The sequence below is a fragment of the Lucilia cuprina genome, chromosome 2 (assembly GCF_022045245.1).
Source record: "Lucilia cuprina isolate Lc7/37 chromosome 2, ASM2204524v1, whole genome shotgun sequence".
Taxonomy (NCBI): Eukaryota; Metazoa; Arthropoda; class Insecta; order Diptera; family Calliphoridae; genus Lucilia; species Lucilia cuprina.
The window spans coordinates 66,623,232-66,647,307 of record NC_060950.1 but is presented as its reverse complement, the minus strand read 5'-3'; the positions used below and the strand labels follow the sequence as shown (position 1 = coordinate 66,647,307).

General features: G+C 30.1%; 4 protein-coding genes across 5 annotated transcripts in view; 2 read left to right on the top strand and 2 right to left on the bottom strand.

Annotated features, from left to right (window-relative positions):
- LOC111684693 (cyclin-dependent kinase-like 1) overlaps positions 1–5,524 on the top strand; it is an 8,866-nt gene extending 3,342 nt beyond the window's left edge. The window contains exons 1-7 of one of the 2 annotated variants that reach the window (XM_023446906.2): positions 886–1,040; positions 1,138–1,324; positions 1,580–1,865; positions 2,071–2,321; positions 2,473–2,568; positions 4,865–5,143; positions 5,276–5,524. In XM_023446906.2, coding sequence (XP_023302674.1) covers positions 997–1,040; positions 1,138–1,324; positions 1,580–1,865; positions 2,071–2,321; positions 2,473–2,568; positions 4,865–5,143; positions 5,276–5,410 — 1,278 coding nt within the window. In that variant the 5' untranslated portion in view covers positions 886–996 and the 3' untranslated portion in view covers positions 5,411–5,524. Of the gene's footprint in view, positions 1–885; positions 1,041–1,137; positions 1,325–1,579; positions 1,866–2,070; positions 2,322–2,472; positions 2,569–4,864; positions 5,144–5,275 lie in introns of those variants that run through there. The other variant, XM_023446908.2, reaches the window with a different exon arrangement.
- Positions 5,525–11,640: 6,116 nt separating this feature from the next.
- On the top strand, positions 11,641–14,893 carry LOC111684692. Its single transcript, XM_023446904.2, has 5 exons — positions 11,641–11,795; positions 12,648–12,786; positions 12,956–13,041; positions 14,080–14,233; positions 14,295–14,893. Exons 1-5 carry the CDS (start codon positions 11,715–11,717, stop codon positions 14,819–14,821), a joined length of 987 nt encoding a protein of 328 aa, XP_023302672.2. The 5' UTR covers positions 11,641–11,714; the 3' UTR covers positions 14,822–14,893.
- LOC111684690 (beta-1,4-glucuronyltransferase 1-like) lies at positions 14,847–16,882 on the bottom strand. Its single transcript, XM_023446902.2, has 2 exons — positions 16,344–16,882; positions 14,847–15,912 (listed from the first exon to the last, which is right to left on the bottom strand). The coding sequence occupies exons 1-2, from the start codon at positions 16,751–16,753 to the stop codon at positions 14,958–14,960; spliced, it is 1,365 nt and encodes a 454-aa protein (XP_023302670.2). The 5' UTR covers positions 16,754–16,882; the 3' UTR covers positions 14,847–14,957.
- A 627-nt stretch (positions 16,883–17,509) lies between these two features.
- On the bottom strand, positions 17,510–21,958 carry LOC111684691 (beta-1,4-glucuronyltransferase 1-like). Its single transcript, XM_023446903.2, has 2 exons — positions 21,329–21,958; positions 17,510–19,798 (listed from the first exon to the last, which is right to left on the bottom strand). The coding sequence occupies exons 1-2, from the start codon at positions 21,793–21,795 to the stop codon at positions 18,844–18,846; spliced, it is 1,422 nt and encodes a 473-aa protein (XP_023302671.2). The 5' UTR covers positions 21,796–21,958; the 3' UTR covers positions 17,510–18,843.
- Positions 21,959–24,076: the final 2,118 nt, after the last annotated feature.

Here is a 24,076-nt window from a genome sequence, read left to right as displayed (position 1 = left end):
TTCTGTTCTAGTTCTGTTCTAGTTCTGTTCTAGTTCTGTTCTAGTTCTCTTCTGTTTTAGTTCTGTTCTAGTTCTGTTCTAGTTCTGTTCTAGTTCTGTTCTAGTTCTGTTCTAGTTCTGTTCTAGTTCTGTTCTAGTTCAGTTCTATTTCTGTTTAAGATCTGTTCAAGAGTTTTGTTCTTTTCATATAAGTTCTGGTTTGACCAAATATTTCACAAATTTAAATAGTGTTTGCTTCACGCATGCAAACACGTCACAATACATGAACTTAACATTAAAATTAGACTTTTAGTTATAAAAATATTTTATCTAAATATAAACAGTATTAAAAGGTCTTAATGCGTCATAATTTTCCAAATATTTGGAAAACTAAATATAGTTGCCACTTGAGTTAAACATTAGAAGTTTAAAGGAAATATGGAATTAGTTACTTATTATTTAGTCTTACATTTGATAGAAAAGCTGACAGCAGTACAACAAACGTTCGCATTAATATAAATAATTTTTCTTATTTTCTTATCAAACCCTAGTTTTTCAACCAATTGCACTGGTATGTTGTTGCTATTTTTCATTTGTTTTTTTTTTTTTTTTTGCAATATTTCATAAATAAAATTATTTTGAAAGAATTCTTGCCAAAATTTTTTAATTTTTTTCTCTCATATTTTCTTCCTTTCTATTTTCATTATAAACAAAAATACTATTTATCTGCAATTCTTCATCATTGAATCATAAAAACAGTCTAAAAACCACACAATCTACACTTGACTTCACTTATGGAAAATTATTGAAAATTTTTTTAAAAAATATTGGCCCAAAAATTTGAAATAAAAGAAATATTTTCAATGCTAAATAAAATTAAGAAAATCATAAAAAGTATAAATCATTTTGCTTAAATAAAGTTTTAAAAAGTAAAGATACGAATTTATAAATGTAAATAAAATTTTAAATTTAAACACAATTTTTAAAAAATTTGACAAATTTAATATATATTCAAATATGAAACGTGCCAATTTAGTAAGAGGTCAATGTTTGAGTTTAAGGTAAAAATTTTAAGAAAAATTTTTTATGAATTTTAAGAAACTTAAATTTAAATTTTTTATTAATTTTATTTTCTTTAAAAATTTTTTTTAATTTTAGGCCTCAAGGTAGCAGTAAAATGGATCGTTATGAGAAATTAAGTCGTTTGGGTGAAGGTTCCTATGGAGTGGTTTATAAATGTCGTGATCGTGAAACGGGCCAATTGGTGGCTGTCAAAAGATTTGTAGAGTCCGAAGATGATCCTGCCATTAGAAAAATAGCTTTAAGAGAAATACGTTTGTTAAAGGTAAGAAGAAACTTAAAACAATATTTAAAATTAATCCTAAAAACACACTTTTAATATAAAATCAAAATCTTCCCCTAAAATATGCTACATTTTTAAGTAGCAAATAATAGTGGTTAAATGAACTAACTACAAGTCCAAAACAAATACTAACTCTTCTGCACTGACATTCAATCTTTGTTCTTTTATTGCTGTAATCTTTTCTAAAAAAACAACAACAACAATAACAACTTTTTTTCTTTATATCCCCTCAACTAGAATCTAAAACATCCAAATTTGGTTTCATTACTTGAGGTATTTCGCCGCAAACGTCGTTTACATTTGGTATTTGAATTTTGTGAACTAACGGTGTTGCACGAATTGGAACGTCATCCTCAGGGCTGTCCAGAACATTTAACAAAACAAATTGTCTATCAAACATTGCAAGGAGTAGCATATTGCCACAAACAAGGCTGCCTGCATCGTGACATCAAACCCGAAAATATATTGTTGACAGCACAGGGACAAGTGAAATTGTGTGATTTTGGTTTTGCTCGTATGTTAAGTGAGTAGTTGTAGTAGTAGCAGAACAAAAAGAATAAAAACCCTTTTCTAGAACTGTAGTGTTTTTTAGTAACAAAATGTAGATTACAGTTAAATCATAAAAACATCACGTTTCCCAACACAATAACTGTTACAGAAAACTGTTTTTTTTTTTGTACTGCTTTTCCTTTTTTCTCCTCAACTTACTAACACACTCTCACACACAGGTCCTGGTGAAAATTATACCGACTATGTTGCTACACGTTGGTATAGAGCTCCCGAACTCCTGGTGGGTGATACACAATATGGCACCCCCGTCGATGTATGGGCTATTGGTTGTCTATTTGCTGAACTGGTACGTGGTGAAGCATTATGGCCTGGACGCAGTGATGTGGATCAATTGTATTTGATACGTAAAACATTGGGGGACCTTCTGCCAAGACATATACAGATATTTGGTCAAAATGAATACTTTAAGGTTTGTAGCTTACTGTTTGCTGTTGTTTGTTACTAATGCTACTAAAGTCCAATAGCAAGACATCATACTGCTAAAACTTAAAACCTTGGAAAAAAATTCATAACATATTTCGTTTTTTTTCCATTCTATTTTTTCTTTTCACCATATACAGGGCATCACTTTACCAGTGCCACCCAATTTAGAGCCATTAGAAGAGAAAATGCCAGCAAAGTCTTTACAAAATCCTTTAACAATAGATTTTTTAAAGGTAAAAAAGTTAAATATAAAAATACGTTTAAAAGTGGACAAAAAAAGAAACAATTTAAATTGCTAAAGAAAAATAAACAAAAACAAATATATAATACTAAGAAAGTTCTAACAACTACATTAATACATAGCTAAGTCTATAGTCTAGTCTATAGTCTAGTCTATTGTCTAGTCTATAGTAAAGTCTATAGTCTAGTCTACAGTCTAGTCTATAGTCTAGTTTATAGTCTATTCTATAGTCTAGTCTATAGTCTAGTCTATAGTGTAGTCTATAGTCTAGTCTATAGTTAAGTCTATAGTCTAGTCTATAGTCTAGTCTATAGTCTAGTCTATAGTCTAGTCTATAGTCTAGTCTAGTCTATAGTCTAGTCTATAGTCTAGTCTAGTCTATAGTCTAGTCAATAGTCTAGTCTAGTCTATAGTCTAGTCTATAGTCTAGTCTATAGTCTAGTCTATAGTCTAGTCTATCTAGTCTAGTCTATAGTCTAGTCTATAGTCTAGTCTATAGTCTAGTCTATAGTCTAGTCTATAGTCTAGTCTATAGTCTAGTCTATAGTCTAGTCTATAGTCTAGTCTATAGTCTAGTCTATAGTCTAGTCTATAGTCTAGTCTATAGTCTAGTCTATAGTCTAGTCTATAGTCTAGTCTATAGTCTAGTCTATAGTCTAGTCTATAGTCTAGTCTATAGTCTAGTCTATAGTCTAGTCTATAGTCTAGTCTATAGTCTAGTCTATAGTCTAGTCTATAGTCTTTTAGTCTATAGTCTAGTCTATAGTCTAGTCTATAGTCTAGTCTATAGTCTAGTCTATAGTCTAGTCTATAGTCTAGTCTATAGTCTAGTCTATAGTCTAGTCTATAGTCTAGTCTATAGTCTAGTCTATAGTCTAGTCTATAGTCTAGTCTATAGTCTAGTCTATAGTCTAGTCTATAGTCTAGTCTATAGTCTAGTCTATAGTCTAGTCTATAGTCTAGTCTATAGTCTAGTCTATAGTCTAGTCTATAGTCTAGTCTATAGTCTAGTCTATAGTCTAGTCTATAGTCTAGTCTATAGTCTAGTCTATAGTCTAGTCTATAGTCTAGTCTATAGTCTAGTCTATAGTCTAGTCTATAGTCTAGTCTATAGTCTAGTCTATAGTCTAGTCTATAGTCTAGTCTATAGTCTAGTCTATAGTCTAGTCTATAGTCTAGTCTATAGTCTAGTCTATAGTCTAGTCTATAGTCTAGTCTATAGTCTAGTCTATAGTCTAGTCTATAGTCTAGTCTATAGTCTAGTCTATAGTCTAGTCTATAGTCTAGTCTATAGTCTAGTCTATAGTCTAGTCTATAGTCTAGTCTATAGTCTAGTCTATAGTCTAGTCTATAGTCTAGTCTATAGTCTAGTCTATAGTCTAGTCTATAGTCTAGTCTATAGTCTAGTCTATAGTCTAGTCTATAGTCTAGTCTATAGTCTAGTCTATAGTCTAGTCTATAGTCTAGTCTATAGTCTAGTCTATAGTCTAGTCTATAGTCTAGTCTATAGTCTAGTCTATAGTCTAGTCTATAGTCTAGTCTATTCTAGTCTATAGTCTAGTCTATAGTCTAGTCTATAGTCTAGTCTATAGTCTAGTCTATAGTCTAGTCTATAGTCTAGTCTATAGTCTAGTCTATAGTCTAGTCTATAGTCTAGTCTATAGTTCTGTCTATAGTCTAGTCTATAGTCTAGTCTATAGTCTAGTCTATAGTCTAGTCTATAGTCTAGTCTATAGTCTAGTCTATAGTCTAGTCTATAGTCTAGTCTATAGTCTAGTCTATAGTCTAGTCTATAGTCTAGTCTATAGTCTAGTCTATAGTCTAGTCTATAGTCTAGTCTATAGTCTAGTCTATAGTCTAGTCTATAGTCTAGTCTATAGTCTAGTCTATAGTCTAGTCTATAGTCTAGTCTATAGTCTAGTCTATAGTCTAGTCTATAGTCTAGTCTATAGTCTAGTCTACAGTCTAGTCTATAGTCTAGTCTATATTCTAGTCTATAGTCTAGTCTATAGTCTAGTCTATAGTCTAGTCCATAATCTAGTCTATAGTCTAGTCTATAGTCTAGTTAATAGTCTAGTCTGTAGTCTAGTCCATAATCTAGTCTATAGTCTAGTCTATAGTCTAGTTAATAGTCTAGTCTGTAGTCTAGTCAATAGTCAAATCTATAGTCAAATCTATAATCTATTCTACATATTCTAGTCTTAAGACTGATCTATATTTTAGTTCACACAAAATTTAAATAATTTTTAAAATTCCTCAATTTAAACTTTAACTTTATTTTCCAACAGAAATGTTTGGACAAAGATCCTGCCAAACGTTGGTCTTGTGAAAAACTTATCAAACACTCCTACTTCGATGACTACATTGCCAAACAGCGTGAACTGGAAAGTCTCAATAGTTTAGAAGCAGCCAATATACGACAACAGCAACAGCTGTTGCAGCAACACATGTTACAACAACAACATTTACAACAACAGCAACAAGCACAACAATCACTATTGCAGACATCACAGGCGGCAGCACAAGCAGCTGCTGCAGCAGCAATAGCAGGCAGAGATAAATCAAAGGTAAATAGAAAATTTATGTCTTAAGTACGCCTTGACGTATGATTAATATTAGAGCAGCAATATTAATCATAATTTCTAGGTGATACTAAGGTATTTTTTAATATTTATTACTTTTTTCCATTTCCTTTTTAGACTTCAAATACCTCCCTTCCTTTATTGCCGTCCAATCATCATCACCACCATAACCAGGATTATGGAAAATTACAGCCACTCAATAAAAATTCCACATTATTTCCAAGAAGTGAACATCACTTACCCACTATTTAGATGATATACATGTGTAGTTTACAGTTAATACGATTTTATTTATATTATTTAAATGTTTAAATTTAAGAAGAAAAAAACTATAAAAATAAAAGAATTCTAATAAAATTGTGTGTTAAGAAAATTAAATGTAATTTATAAATTTTCTTTAAATTAATTTAAAAAGGTAAATTATTAAATTTACATACAATGAAATCTTTTTAAGCTGTGATTAAATTTTATTATAATTTCTCTAATATTCAAAAATAACAAGTTAATCATACGCCTTCATCGTTTAACATACCTTTTGAAAATATGTTCATTTTGATCGTTTTATATATATTAACTTGTAAAGAAAATACTTATTGTTTGTTTTCTCATAAATTATAATTTATTATGCTTGGCAATATATATGTTGGCTTAAATACATAAAATACTGCAACAAAACAATTAAGTATTAAATGTCTTCCAGAAAATATGTTTCCATTTTACGTGTTTGTGATTATCAACAATGACATTAACAGAATGGTTATTAAAAGGAACAGTATGCACACAAATAGTAGCAGTATATACCATAGCTTATGTTCTAGTTCATAATTATGCTTATAGTCTAGCTTATACTTAGTGTAGTTTACAGTCTAGTTAATAGTCAAACTTTTGGTATAGTTAATAGTTTATTTCAGAATGCAGCTTAAAGACTGGTTAATAGTGCAGTACATAGCATAGTCATAGTCTAGTCATAGTCTAGTCATAGTCTAGTCATAGTCTAGTCATAGTCTAGTCATAGTCTAGTCATAGTCTAGTCATAGTCTAGTCATAGTCTAGTCATAGTCTAGTCATAGTCTAGTCATAGTCTAGTCATAGTCTAGTCATAGTCTAGTCATAGTCTAGTCATAGTCTAGTCATAGTCTAGTCATAGTCTAGTCATAGTCTAGTCATAGTCTAGTCATAGTCTAGTCATAGTCTAGTCATAGTCTAGTCATAGTCTAGTCATAGTCTAGTCATAGTCTAGTCATAGTCTAGTCATAGTCTAGTCATAGTCTAGTCATAGTCTAGTCATAGTCTAGTCATAGTCTAGTCATAGTCTAGTCATAGTCTAGTCATAGTCTAGTCATAGTCTAGTCATAGTCTAGTCATAGTCTAGTCATAGTCTAGTCATAGTCTAGTCATAGTCTAGTCATAGTCTAGTCATAGTCTAGTCATAGTCTAGTCATAGTCTAGTCATAGTCTAGTCATAGTCTAGTCATAGTCTAGTCATAGTCTAGTCATAGTCTAGTCATAGTCTAGTCATAGTCTAGTCATAGTCTAGTCATAGTCTAGTCATAGTCTAGTCATAGTCTAGTCATAGTCTAGTCATAGTCTAGTCATAGTCTAGTCATAGTCTAGTCATAGTCTAGTCATAGTCTAGTCATAGTCTAGTCATAGTCTAGTCATAGTCTAGTCATAGTCTAGTCATAGTCTAGTCATAGTCTAGTCATAGTCTAGTCATAGTCTAGTCATAGTCTAGTCATAGTCTAGTCATAGTCTAGTCATAGTCTAGTCATAGTCTAGTCATAGTCTAGTCATAGTCTAGTCATAGTCTAGTCATAGTCTAGTCATAGTCTAGTCATAGTCTAGTCATAGTCTAGTCATAGTCTAGTCATAGTCTAGTCATAGTCTAGTCATAGTCTAGTCATAGTCTAGTCATAGTCTAGTCATAGTCTAGTCATAGTCTAGTCATAGTCTAGTCATAGTCTAGTCATAGTCTAGTCATAGTCTAGTCATAGTCTAGTCATAGTCTAGTCATAGTCTAGTCATAGTCTAGTCATAGTCTAGTCATAGTCTAGTCATAGTCTAGTCATAGTCTAGTCATAGTCTAGTCATAGTCTAGTCATAGTCTAGTCATAGTCTAGTCATAGTCTAGTCATAGTCTAGTCATAGTCTAGTCATAGTCTAGTCATAGTCTAGTCATAGTCTAGTCATAGTCTAGTCATAGTCTAGTCATAGTCTAGTCATAGTCTAGTCATAGTCTAGTCATAGTCTAGTCATAGTCTGTTTATTTTATATGTTTCTAAAAATTGTGACTCTTTTTTCGCCCTTGTCTGTTAAACGAGTCATGAGATCTTTATTCAAATGTTGCACGAAACAAACACTTTTCTCCTTTTTTACTCATCCTTTCAGCAACCAGCAAAAAATAAGAATACACGTCTCTCTCTCACACACTTCTAGATACTGTCAGCATGTTGTCACGATGTTTGTATTGCCATAAAATGGCACGTGTCCCAATGTAACTAGTATCTTATTTAAGAAAAAACTGTACTAGGCCTAAGTACATACAAGTTAAGAAATATAAGACAAAAAAATAGCTTACCGAAAAAACAACAAATTAAGCATAATACGTGCCTTAGTAAAAATATTGTTTTTAGCGAGAAAAAACAATATTTTTTTTTAGAAAAATACATAACATGTATTACAAATACATTTTTTCAGCTAATGAAGCAAACAATTGCGTAAACAAGTAAACGATTTATAAACAACAGGTGAACAATCAAATGAATATGAAAACAAACGAAAAGTTAACCTCATAATCAGGTGTTAAGATGTCAAATACTTTAGAGGAGGTATTAGGAAGAGAGCAATTAAAGGTATTAGCTGTGTTTGTAATGTGACTTATGTCTCCATTGCCGTGACAATTCTGCAATTTAATAGCTTTAAAAAGATTAAAATTTAAAATAAATATTGAAATTATATAAACTGTTTATTGAGGAATATAAAACTATGCAACTAACGAAGATTAGACATAGATGACTAGACAATGACTAGACAATGACTAGACTATGACTAGACTATGACTAGACTATGACTAGACTATGACTAGACTATGACTAGACTATGACTAGACTATGACTAGACTATGACTAGACTATGACTAGACTATGACTAGACTATGACTAGACTATGACTAGACTATGACTAGACTATGACTAGACTATGACTAGACTATGACTAGACTATGACTAGACTATGACTAGACTATGACTAGACTATGACTAGACTATGACTAGACTATGACTAGACTATGACTAGAATATGACTAGACTATGACTAGACTATGACTAGACTATGACTAGACTATGACTAGACTATGACTAGACTATGACTAGACTATGACTAGACTATGACTAGACTATGACTAGACTATGACTAGACTATGACTAGACTATGACTAGACTATGACTAGACTATGACTAGACTATGACTAGACTATGACTAGACTATGACTAGACTATGACTAGACTATGACTAGACTATGACTAGACTATGACTAGACTATGACTAGACTATGACTAGACTATGACTAGACTATGACTAGACTATGACTAGACTATGACTAGACTATGACTAGACTATGACTAGACTATGACTAGACTATGACTATGACTATGACTATGACTATGACTAGACTATGACTAGACTATGACTAGACTATGACTAGACTATGACTAGACTATGACTAGACTATGACTAGACTATGACTAGACTATGACTAGACTATGACTAGACTATGACTAGACTATGACTAGACTATGACTAGACTATGACTAGACTATGACTAGACTATGACTAGACTATGACTAGACTATGACTAGACTATGACTAGACTATGACTAGACTATGACTAGACTATGACTAGACTATGACTAGACTATGACTAGACTATGACTAGACTATGACTAGACTATGACTAGACTATGACTAGACTATGACTAGACTATGACTAGACTATGACTAGACTATGACTAGACTATGACTAGACTATGACTAGACTATGACTAGACTATGACTAGACTATGACTAGACTATGACTAGACTATGACTAGACTATGACTAGACTATGACTAGACTATGACTAGACTATGACTAGACTATGACTAGACTATGACTAGACTATGACTAGACTATGACTAGACTATGACTAGACTATGACTAGACTATGACTAGACTATGACTAGACTATGACTAGACTATGACTAGACTATGACTAGACTATGACTAGACTATGACTAGACTATGACTAGACTATGACTAGACTATGACTAGACTATGACTAGACTATGACTAGACTATGACTAGACTATGACTAGACTATGACTAGACTATGACTAGACTATGACTAGACTATGACTAGACTATGACTAGACTATGACTAGACTATGACTAGACTATGACTAGACTATGACTAGACTATGACTAGACTATGACTAGACTATGACTAGACTATGACTAGACTATGAACTAGACTAAAAACCAGACTATAAAATTTACTATAAACTAGACTATAAACTTGACTATAAACTTGACCATAAACTAGACTACAAACTAGACTATAAACTCGATTATTAACGAGACTATAAACTACACAATAAACTTTAATACAAACTAGATATTAACAGAACTACATATACTTTAGACTAGACTGCAAATTAGATTTTATATAGACAATAATCTAGATTATAAACTAGACTAGACTTTTCGACTTTTGACTTAACAATAAAAATATTTTAGACTAGACCGTAAATTAAAATATAAGAAAGACATTAAGGTAGACTATAACCTACACTATAACCCGAACTATATATTCTAGATAAAAAACGTGCCGTAAAATTTACTTAAAACTAAATAGACTGGTCCTGAAGCTAGACGTGGATTAAATCTAGATTATAAAATATACTACAATATAAACTATAAATTCTACTAGCTAGACTATAAGACAGAATATGAACTAAAGTTACCAGTAATTTTTTGTTTATATTAGATAGAGAGACATCTATTGTTTAAATTGTGAACTATTGGTAAATAAAGCTTTAAGCTTTTTTAGTTTAAGGTAAAAATTCATTAACTTATTTAGTTTGTAAAGAGAATTTTAAATAATTTTATAATTTCAGTTCTTACTTTAGATTTGTTAAATATATTTTAGTTTATACTTTAAATTTGTATTAAATAACACAATTTGTTTAAAATTTCCTGCAACAATGTGTCTTGTGCATTTTCTGTATATCATTCTACACACTATGTAGCTTCCATTACATTGACTTTTAAAGACGGAAATGTCTTACAACATGTTTTGCATAAATTGCAATAGAATTTTCTTGTTTAAGCTTTACTTTACTTTTTTTTTTTTTTTTTTTTTTTGTATTCACTCCTCTGGCATTTTTCATGGCATCTTAAGCAATTCAATGTGTAACAATAAAACTTAAATTGCTTACAATAATATAAAAAAGAATTGCATTTTCTCTATTTCAGAGAAATAGAGAAAAAAATACAGAAATATTCTGTTGAAATTTGTAACAAGAATATTTTAACGACATTGTCAATTGGCTTGGCAAATGTATTTTATGGATATAAAATATGTCTGTAACGATTGGTGAATAATAGTGAAAAGAATGTAGAATTATAGAGATTACAAATGTTTGTAAAAAGGATTTCATGTGTTAAAGGATAATATGTAAAGGATTTAGATTTTTTTTATATTGATTTTCTTTAAAATAATTTTTTAGAATATTTTAAAAGTTACTAAATACGTTTAAAAATAAATTTTCTAATGCGTATGATTAATAACCAAAATTTTTCATAATATCAAATATCACTCATACGCCTTTCACTTTCTTTGTTAAAATATGTCAAGGTTTAACTAGTCATCAAAACTGTTTGTTGGTTTTGACGTCACAAACCTTGAACTATTTTTTTAAACAAAGACATGCAAATACATGCACTAAATTTATGACGTTTTCTATAAAGAGTCAAACAAAAACTACACATACAATAGAGAGTAAAAGTAAAATTTTCAAACAACCACAAAAAACCATTTTGTGGTAAAGTTTCATGCATATGTTGATGAATTCTCTGACCAAAGTAATATTCCAGAGACATTTTATTATTATTTTTCGAGTTGTATAAACATTTATTCATGTATTTTGTGGTCAACTAAAACATTTTTCATGTTTATTTTATTTCTACATATTGTTTACACTACACTACTCTTTATTGTATAATATTGTCAGATCTTTATCATTTAGCTAATTGTTTGTTGCCTGTAAATAACTATTTCCAAACGAATCAAATGTATCGATTTCATGGATTGTCTTTTAAATAAAAAATTCACAATAATTAGTTGTATTTACTATTTACACAGTCGCTGTTTGTATTTTTCATTAAACGCCTAAAAGTTATAGAAGAAATAATTAAAAAAGCAAAAAACCATTCTACAGTTGGCAAAATGTAGTTTTTATTTGCAAAAACTTTAATTAAAAATAATTAAAAAAAAATAAATTAAAAACTTTCCTTAGTCATGGCCATGCTGTGGATGGAAACCTACTTTTTGTACTGTTCGGTGCGTTTAGGTGTTATGGTCATTTCTATTTTAGCATTTGTAAGTAATGAATAATTTAAAAAATCAATACAATTGTGGAAATAAATAAATGAAAATTTGCAAATTAGTGCCAAGAAACAAGTGATCTACAACAGAACTAGAATAGAACTTTTACTGAACCATAACAGAACTAGAACAGAACTAGAACAGAACTAGAACAGAACTAGAACAGAACTAGAACAGAACTAGAACAGAACTAGAACAGAACTAGAACAGAACTAGAACAGAACTAGAACAGAACTAGAACAGAACTAGAACAGAACTAGAACAGAACTAGAACAGAACTAGAACAGAACTAGAACAGAACTAGAACAGAACTAGAACAGAACTAGAACAGAACTAGAACAGAACTAGAACAGAACTAGAACAGAACTAGAACAGAACTAGAACAGAACTAGAACAGAACTAGAACAGAACTAGAACAGAACTAGAACAGAACTAGAACAGAACTAGTACAGAACTAGAACAGAACTAGAACAGAACTAGAACAGAACTAGAACAGAACTAGAACAGAACTAGAACAGAACTAGAACAGAACTAGAACAGAACTAGAACAGAACTAGAACAGAACTAGAACAGAACTAGAACAGAACTAGAACAGAACTAGAACAGAACTAGAACAGAACTAGAACAGAACTAGAACAGAACTAGAACTGAACTAGAACAGAACTAGAACAGAATTAGAATTAAACTAGAACTGAACTACAACTTACCTATTACTGAACTACAACTGATCTACAACTGATCTACAACTGAACTACAACTTACCTACAACTGAACTGCAACTGAACTACAACTGAACAATTAATCAATTTTTATACTACTTCACAAGCTATTTCTTTACGTTTTCAGATTTCTCTTTTCGTACCATCAATATTATTCTTTGCCATGGGCGCAGCAGTATTGGGACCAACTTTAAAACTTTTTACCGATGATGAAAACTTTAGTAAACACCCAATTGTTTTGGCATTTACGGATAAAGTTGAAAATGGTAAAGTTTTCTACTATTCATGAACAAATTATTACAAGTGAAATTTATATGTGCTTAATTTAGTTACTTATATACAAATTAATATTATTATTAATAATAATAATAATAATAATAATAATAATAATAATAATAATATAAATTACTCTTTATTTGTTTAATGTTATTTTAGATGCCAACAAGTTGATGGTGCTATTTCAATTATATTTTTTTGCTCATATGACAGCAAGTGTTTTAGCGTTTTACGGCGCGTTAAAGGTATTGTAGTAATTTACGCAATGTCTGGATCAAAATGAAATGACATTTGTTTGTGTAACTATAAATACAACTACTAGAACATTAATGAACTAGATCAGAACTAGAACAGAACTAAAACAAAACTTAAACATAACTAGAACTAGAACAGAACTAGAACAGAACTAGAACAGAACTAGAACAGAACTAGAACAGAACTAGAACTAGAACAGAACTAGAACAGAACTGGAACAGAACTAGAATAGAACTAGAACAGAACTAGAACAGAACTAGAACAGAACTAGAACAGAACTAGAACAGAACTAGAACAGAACTAGAACTAGAACAGAACTAGAACAGAACTGGAACAGAACTAGAATAGAACTAGAACAGAACTAGAACAGAACTAGAACAGAACTAGAACAGAACTAGAACAGAACTAGAACAGAACTAGAACAGAACTAAAACAGAACTAGAACAGAACTAGAACAGAACTAGAACAGAACTAGAGCAGAACTAGAACACAACTAGAACAGAACTAGAACAGAACTAGAACAGAACTAGAACCGAACTAGAACAGAACTACAACGGAACTAGAACAGAACTAGAACAGAACTAGAACAGAACTAGAACAGAACTAGAACAGAACTAGAACAGAACTAGAACAGAACTAGAACAGAACTAGAACAGAACTAGAACAGAACTAGAACAGAACTAGAACAGAACTAGAACAGAACTAGAACAGAACTAGAACAGAACTAGAACAGAACTAGAACAGAACTAGAACAGAACTAGAACAGAACTAGAACAGAACTAGAACAGAACTAGAACAGAACTAGAACAGAACTAGAACAGAACTAGAACAGAACTAGAACAGAACTAGAACAGAACTAGAACAGAACTAGAACAGAACCAGAACTGAACTAGAACAGAACTAGAACAGAACTTGAACAGAACTAGAACAGAACTAGAACAGAACGAGAACAGAACTGAACTGAACTAGAATAGAATTAGAACACAATTATCCCAGAACTAGAACTAATTTTCAATGTTTCCTTGCAGCTTAAAAAATACTTCCTCTTGCCGTTGATCTTTTTTGAATTCTGTCGTGTTATCTATTGTCTCGCTTGTCATATATTACTGATGACAGTTTCTAAAAGTCGCCTAAATCTTGGTATGTTAATAACCACAACATTGGCAGGAGGTTTCTTAATACGTAAGTTATAACTATCTAACATTTAAAGTTCTATTGGTTTTAATAACATCTTTTTTTTAAGTTTTCCTTGGCTATAATTGGGCTACCTGTGTGGCCTTATATCAAATCATTACCCTTATCAATAGTGAACGTTATAAGACCTTATACGGTGATGATCCCTTCAAACCGTTAATACCCAAAACCTATAATCCCATGGTTAACGAAAATGTCCATGTTCTAATAACACCCAATAGTAATGACATAGATGAGCAGAAAAAACGTAATGCTTTCCGAAATGCTGCTAACCGAAAACGTCAACCGCAGCCGCAACCCATAATATCGGTATTACCAATTGATTATTTGGAAAATAATTTCAATTCCAATAGAAATAATGTAAAATGGAAAGAGAGTCAATGGCCTACAACTACAGTGCAAACACCACCAGAATCGCAACGTTATCCGCCGCCTTCGGGTTATAATCCCTCGCAAAGGCGTAATGAAAATAACTTCAGAGTTAATTATAATAATTGGCAGTGGTCGGAATTGGCTCCGGCGGTTTCAGCAAGGAATAAGAAAAATATCTATATGGGTTCAAGATGGTATTATTAAAGAGAGAGAGAGAAAGATGATTTAATTAGATTTTGTAATAATTATTTAATAAAGGAGATGATGTAATAATTAAACTTTATCCTAATCAGCTTATTTTTTATAACATTTTATCAAAATCCATAGAAATTCTACCTTCTTATACATGACATTCCTTATTTTGACCATACAATACCTCATATTCGGGTATAATTGTAAAGTGTATAATTCCATTCATTTCCTTTATATACTTTATGCTTCTCTCAGTCTCATTGGATTTAGCATTAGGCATTTTAATACCGGGAGCATGTACCAGAAAAGCTGGATGTAAGACATGATATTCATAGTCCATCAAACACATGGCATAATTTTGTATACGCTTATCCGATTTACCCTCCCAGGTAACACGTTCATCGAAAATCGGCTCATTGTTGTCGCTTATATAGAATGGTTCCCAGTACTTAAATTTATCGTAACGTTTGCCCACCGTAAATACTTCTAAACTGTCGCTGTAGTTAGCCTCCAACCACTCCTTATGCTTGGGAATCAAATGACAATTCAAACAAATATATTTATGAAATGGCACCGCCATAGTAGTATTTAACATTCGTTTTAACTCTATCTTATTATCGGGTAAGGTAGCATTTTTTTGCACTTCAAAAACTGGTAGAACGAAAACTTTTCTTTTATCTTCTACTACAAATGCGCTTTGATTGTTGCCAACCATTTCGAGAAATTTATCGACTAAACCTAAACTGGGATATAGTTCTATATCGCAGGCGAATATATAATATGTATTAGCTGCTTTACGCGCAATATTACGTCCCACATTTATGGGATATGTTAGATTTTTTTTCGTCCTATACATTTCAGAACGATTAACATTAAGATAGGGTACTTGTGGTCCACAATCGTAAGCCCATTCAAATATCTCATCCTTATTTTTTGCTATAAATCTGGGTAGATGATTTTTAGGAAAATATATGTGAAATGTGACATAGTCGTTTATCATTTCACTTTCAGGCAAACAATTGAGAACGTGTAATATTGAGTCCATGGTGGCAGTGTAATCATCGCCAGGAGCATAAAGGGCAAAACTAACGGGACCGGACCAACTGTAAAGAGATAAGGTTATAGGTAAGACTAGATTAGACTATAAACTAGACTATAGACTAGACTATAAACTAGACTATAGACTAGACTATAGACTAGAGAATAGACTAGACTATAGACTAGATTATAGACTAGATTATTACTAGACTATAGACAAGACTATAGACTAGACTATAGATTAGACTATAGACTAGACTATAGACTAGATTATAGACTAGACTATAGATTAGACTATAGACTAGACTATAGATTAGACTATAGACTAGTCTATAGACTAGACTATAGACTATAGACTAGACTATAGACAAGACTATAGACTAGACTATAGACTAGACTATAGACTAGTCTATGGTATAGTCTATAGTTTAAAGTCTAGTCTGGTCTAGTCTAGTCTTTAGTCTTTAGTCTTCATGCTTCAAAATAATTATCTTACCGCTTCACAACTTTTGGCAAATGCTGCATAAACGTATAATCACCATGAGTTGTGTATGTAATCGATTCGCCACAACCCATTTCCATACTACGTTGACCACGTATATAGTTTTTGATCAACCAATATTCACCATATTCTAACATTTCCATACGCAACGGTGCATCAAGACAGTTTAAAATATTTTTTAGTTTGATTTTTAAAGGCAATTCGATACTTGTGGTCTTATTTGTAGACTGATATGCCATTTTTATATCAGTTTTATCAGGTGACTGATGCTGTGGATTGATGCTTGCAGTTATATAATTATTTTTGGATTTTTGGTATGATAGCATTAAAATTATACAAAATAATGCTATAAGCGTAATGAAGCTAATAATATCCAAATGTTTACGCATCTGGCGGACTGACATTTTCTATTTATTTTTAGCAATATACTTATAAGAGTTACAATAAAAATAGTGCAAATTTTTTGGATAATTAAAAAGATTGCTTCATTTATTTTATTAATTATTTCACATTGTTATGAGTTTATTCCGTTATTGTGTTTCGTTTCAAATAAAGTTCTATTTTCAACTAACTTAAAAATGTTTTCAATGCTTTACATTATTTTCTAAACATTTGCAATTGTTTAAATAAAATGTCCAACACTTTTGTTATTATTTATGAAGTGTTGCTTGTAGAAACAAAAATAACAATCTCCATTTTATTCAAGTTTTATTTAAAAATTTCCAAAATTTGTTATTACTTAAAATATACTACAAAGTACTATTCTTTACCTTAGGTAAACAATTAAAATTCTTAATTTTCTACATGAGTTTTATAAGTCGTTATTTAGAATTTGTATTTCTAACTTAAAACTAAATTTTATTTATTGTTTACATTATGTAAAATTAAGGTAAACTCCACTTTATTATCAAGTAATATATGTTTCTGTTATAATTCTCTTTTAATGCCGATATTTTTCATATTTTTTTACATGAGGTAAAATATAAAAAAATTCCGTTTATTCAAAATTTTTTAAATATTCTATCTATCTTAAATTTGTAATTGTTTACATATTTTTTTACATTATTTACATTATGTAAAGAAATGTAAATAACGACTTTATATCAATTTTTTATGTAAAATTTTAAATTTTCGAATAATTGTTAATATTATTTATAAATTTACATTGTTTACACTTTACGTACATGAAATACATTGTTTACATATTGTTTACCTTATGTCAACAATACAAAATCTCTTCAAAAATCGTTTATAGCAAATAAATTCTAGGTTTTACTTAATTTTATCCTAAATTTGTAATTGTTTACATGGCTTTTTTACATTATTTACATTATGTAATGAAATGTAAATAACGACTTTATATCAATTTTTTATGTAAAATTTTAAATTTTCGAATAATTCTTTATATTATTTATTAATTTACATTCCTTACACTTTATGTACATAATATACATTGTTTACATATTGTTTACCTTATGTCAACAATACAAAATCTCTTTAGAAATCGTTTGTAGCAAATAAATTCTAGGTTTTACTGCATTTTATCTTAAATTTGTAATTGTTTACATGGTTTTTTACATTATGTAAAATAGTGTAAATAACGACTTTATATCAATTTTGTACGTAAAATTTTAAAATTTATGGATAATTTTTAATATTCATTATTTACTTACTTTGTTTACACTTTTTGTACAAAAAATACATTGTTTACATATTGTTTATCTTATGTAAACAATACAAAATCTCTTTAAAAGTCTATCGCAGTGAATAATTTCTAGTTTTCAGTTTGCTTTATTTTGAAATTTTAATTGTTTACATGGTTTTTTACATTTTTTACATTATGTAAAGAAGTGTAAATAACGACTTTATATCAATTTTTTATGTAAAATTTTAAAATTTTGAATAATTCTTAATATTATTTATAAATTTACATTGTTTACACTTTACGTACATGAAATACATTGTTTACATATTATTTACCTTATGTAAACAATACAAAATCTCTTTAAAAGTCTATCGCAGTAAATAATATCTAGTTCTCACTTCGTTTCATTTTGAAATTTTAATAATTTACATGATTTTTTACATTATTTACATAATGTAAAGAAAAGTAAAAAATAACCTGAAATTATCTTGTTAATGTAAAATTTTTATTTCTAGATAATTATTAACATAATTTATTAATTTACATTGTTTACATGTTATTTACATTATGTAAACAATGGCAAAACTACATTTTTTCTTAAAGAAAGTGATCTATTGAAATATATTACAACATTACCTCATATTTGTTAATTTTTTACATGAAGTAAATTATGTAATAAACAATGTTAAATCATGTAATATTGACATATATTTACATCATGTAAAATGGTGTTAACATTATTGTTTTGTACTAAAATAGGAATTATAAAATATTTCTTTCAATAATTTGTTCTTATATTAATTTATACAATGTTTACATCGTGTAAAATATAAAGAAAATATCTCTCTTCTATACATGACATCTTTTATTTTTACCAAACAACACCAAATATTCGGGCACAATTTTATAAGTTATAAGTCTATTCATTTCAGCTACATACTTCATTCTAGTTCGAGTCTGATTCGATTTTAATATAAACCTTTTAATGCCGGGAGCATGTACCAGAAAAGCTGGATGTAAAACATGATATTCATAGTCCATCAAACACATGGCATAGTTCTGGATACGTTTATTAGATTGGCCTTCCCAGGTGACACGTTCATCGAAAATCGGCTCTTTATTATCGCTTATATAGAATGGTTCCCAGTAAATAAATTTATCATAACGTTTGCCCACCGAAAATATTTCTAATATCTCGCTGTCGTTTGCCTTAACCCACTCCTTTTGGTTCGGCACCAAATGACAATTCGAACAGACAAATTTATGAAATGGTACCGCCATCGAGGTTTTTAACATCTCTTTTAACTCTTCCTTACTATCGGGTAAGGTAGCATTTTTTTGCACCTCAAAAATAGGCAAGACAAAAACTTTAGGTTTATCACCTTCTAAAACCGCCGTAGAATTGTTCACAACCATTTCCAGAAACTTATCTACTAAACCCAAACTAGGATATAGTTCTATGTCGCAGGCGAAAATAAAATACGTATTAGCGGTTTTGCGTGCAATATTACGACCCACATTTATGGGATATGTTAAATTTTTTATTGTCTTATACATTGTCGAATGATTTACATTTAAATAGGGTGCCGGCAATTCACAATCATAGGGCCATTGTAGGGCTTCATCTTCATCTTTAGCTATAAATGTTGGTAGATGATCTTTGGGGAAGTATATGTGAAATGTGGCATAGTCACGTATTAGTTCACTTTCGGGCAGACAATTAAGGACGTATAATATGGAGTCCATGGTGGCATCGTAATCATCACCGGGAGCATAAATGGCAAAACTAACAGGGCCGGACCAACTGCAAAAGAGAAAAATTTAATTTAGACTATATAGACTATACTTTACACTAGAGTGTATAATAGATAATACGCTAGACTAGACTATAGAATAGACTATAGATTAGACTATAGACTAGACTATAGACTAGACTATAGACTAGACTATAGAATAGACTACAGACTAGACTATGGACTAGACTATGGACTAGACTATGGACTAGACTATGGACCAGACTATAGTCTAGTATGTAGACTAGACTATAGACTAGATATTAGACTAGACTATACACTATACTATAGACTAGACTGTAGACTATAGACTAGACTATAGACCAGTCTATTGGCTAGACTATAGACTAGACTATAGACTAGACTATAGACTAGACTATAGAATAGACTATAGACTAGACTATGGACTAGACTATAGAATAGACTATAGACTAGACTATAGAATAGACTATAGACTAAACTATAGACTAGATTATAGACTAGACTATAGACAAGACTATAGACTAGACTATAGACTAGACTATAGACTAGACTATAGACTAGACTATAGACTAGACTATAGACTAGACTATAGACTAGACTATAGACTAGACTATAGACTAGACTATAGACTAGACTATAGACTAGACTATAGACTAGACTATAGACTAGACTATAGACTAGACTATAGACTAGAGTATAGACTAGGCTATAGACTAGACTATAGACTAGAGTATAGACTAAATAAAGACTACAGACAAGACTATAGTCTACACCATAGACTAGACTATATACTAGACAATAGACTAGTCTGTAGAATAGACTATAAACAAGACTATAGACCAGTCTATAGATCAAACAATAGACCAGACAATAGACTAGACTATAGACCAGACTATAGACTAGACTTTAGGCGAGAATTTACTATAGACTAGACTGTAGACTATATTTTATGCTATAATATATACTAGACTTTTTAATAGACTATAGACTAGATTTTAGACAAGACTATAGACTAGACTATAGACTGGACTATAGACTAGATTATAGGACGGACTATAGACTAGATTTTATACTAATCTATAGAATAGACTATAAACTACACTATAGACTAGTCTAAAAGCTAGACTATAGACTAGAATATAAACCAGACTATATACAATACCATAGACTAGACTAGATTATAGACTAAACTATAGACAATACTATAGACTATACTATAGACTAGACTATAGACTTGACTATAGACTAGACTATAGACTTGACTATAGACTAGACTATAGACTTGACTATAGACTATACTATACAATAGACTAGACTATAGACTAGACTATATACTACACTATAGACTAGATTATAGACTAGACTATGGACTATAACCATAGACTAGACTACAAACTAGACTATAGACAAAATTAATTTCGAAGATTTTATGTTATGGTGTAGGGTATATAAAATTCGGCCCTACCGATAAAATCACTCATATTTGTTTAACTTTAAATAATTTTTACCGCAAATTACTTTGTTAAAATTTTTTTTTAAGTTTTACATATTTTACTTACCGCTTTACAACTGTTGGTAGGTTTTCCATAAAAGTATAATCACCATTAGTGGTGTAAGTAATCGATTCTCCACAGCCCATTTCTATACTTCGACGACCACGTATATAATTTTTAATCAACCAATATTGGCCATATTGTAACTTTTCCATACGCAAAGGTGTATCAAGACATTTTAAAATATTTTTCACTTTAGTTTTTAAAGGCAACTCGGTGATTATAGGCTGAGCCGAAGTCGGACATTCTACTTTTATATCAGTTTTGTCTAGTGTCAATACTTCTTGCGACTTATGCTGTTGAAACTGTATGCTAGCTTCTGGTGCAGGTATGTAATTAATCCTTGAACTTTGATGTGTTTGTAGAAAGGCTACATAAAATAATACTATTAAAGTTATGATGCTAATAATCTCTAGATGTTTGCGACGCAGTAAGGAGCGCATCTGAGTTTGAGAAATCCTACGAGATGACATTTTTCGTATGTTGATTGCTTATGATTATCACAGTAAAATTTTGATCTGATTTTAAGTTATTTTCATTTTACATGATCGTAAATTATTAAATTATTTAGTTGTTTGCGTGTTCCATTTCAAATAAACTTAAATTTTCAACTTATTTTTAAATTATCATTACATTTTATTATTTGTTGTTAATTTGAATACTTTGTTGTTAATTTTGCACGTACAAAATATTTGTAAGAATTTTTATTTATAAAAATAAAAATATTTTATCAAAAAAAAATTATATATATATTTTTTTTATTTCAAAAAGTTTATTTTTTGCCGTTTTTCTCTAATTAATTCCAATACTTTGTTTGAAGTGTGTTCCCAGTTTCAGCGATCATTTATTACTAAATGTTGAATTTTCTAAACATGCACAATTGTTGAAATAATATGCCCAATACTTTTGGTTTTTAAAAAGAATTATTCTACAAATGCTAATGCTAATTATTTTTTTGTGATAATGAACTTGATCATTATGTTTGCTATTGTTGTTCTATAGAGAATTATTATAATCACTATAAACTTAATTATGTTGTTTATATATTTTTTGTAAATTCTTTCAAAAAAAGAAAAAACATATAATACCAATATCTAGTGATTTAGTAAAATAAACAAAATTTTATTTAAGAAGTTCCGGTATACAGTGGGATGAATAATTATAAATTAGTCCTATCTAAATAAAAATTCAAATGTAAGGGAAAAGTGTTATGATGCAGATTGTAGTAAGCATATAGTATATATACTTATATAGTATATATACTTATACTAGAGTATAGTCTAGTCTAATCTATAGTCTAGTCTATAGTCTAGTCTATAGTCTAGTCTATAGTCTAGTCTATAGTCTAGTCTATAGTCTAGTCTATAGTCTAGTCTATAGTCTAGTCTATAGTCTAGTCTATAGTCTAGTCTATAGTCTAGTCTATAGTCTAGTCTATAGTCTAGTCTATAGTCTAGTCTATAGTCTAGTCTATAGTCTAGTCTATAGTCTAGTCTATAGTCTATAGTCTAGTCTATAATCTAGTCTGTAGTCTAGTCTATAGTCTAGTCTATAGTCTAGTCCATAGTCTAGTCTATAGTCTAATCTAAAGTCTAGTCTAAAGTCTAGTCTATAGTCTAGTCTATAGTCTAGTCTATAGGCTAGTCATTTGCCTAGTCTTCAGTCTAACCTTGTCTTTTGTGCAAAATCTTTGTTTTTTTTTGTTATTTAAAAAAAATCTCTTTATTTTCCACCATTTGTCCCACTGTATTTGCATTAGGTACTGTAGTTAAAGCATTGTTTAAATTTTAAACCACTAAATACTGTTGATAAGTACACATTAACCTAGTAATGTTTGATAAGACAATTTCTGTTTTCGGATTGAATTACTAACTTAGAAATAATCACGAAAATTAACAAGAAATTTAAATTTCTGGAATTATTTACTTTTTTTTCGTTAATAATATTGTTAATTATTCTTATTTATAAAATACCTTTATATTGCATACCAATAAAACATTCCATTACCCATTTATATGTACATGTGTATATTTTTTTCTTGGTTACATTACAAATTTCGCACGGTTTACGTTTCTTTTAAGAATTCGCTCAATTTGTCACGAAGTCATATTAGTATAGGTCAGTTGTTGTGTTTTTTTATCGGCCGTACTGCCTTCTTGTAAAATAAAAAAAATTAGTGTTTGATTTCAATTTACAGTATTTTACTATTAGTAATATCTGAACATTTAAAAATTTGTATTTGTTATCGTGTTTTTTTACCAACAACAGTTTTATGCTGGTATCCGATGACTGCATCTGAATATTAAAGTAAATTAAAACGAAGCAGAGAATTTGTATCTGAATATTAAAGTAAATTAAAACGACGCAGAGAATTTTTTGTTTCTTTTTTCCAGATTTTAAAAAATTATAATTTTTTATGTTATTTTTTGTTGTTGTGACAAAAATTTTGTGATACGCCTCAGATCTGTTTTACTAAGATTTGAGTGAAATATGTAGACGTAGTACAGTCTGTAGTCTGAACAATTGTCAGGTTTAGTATATAGTCTGGATTATATCCTGGATAATAATATTAAAATAAGTTTAGTCTTTAGTCTGGATTATATTATAGTTTAAAGTATCTAGTTTATATAATCAATGGACTGGACTAGAGTGTGGTCTATAGTCTGGATTATAGCCTAATCTAAAGTCTGTTCTATAGTCGAACTTATAGTCTAGTCTATAGTCTGTTCTTTTTTCTTGTTTATAGTCTAGGCT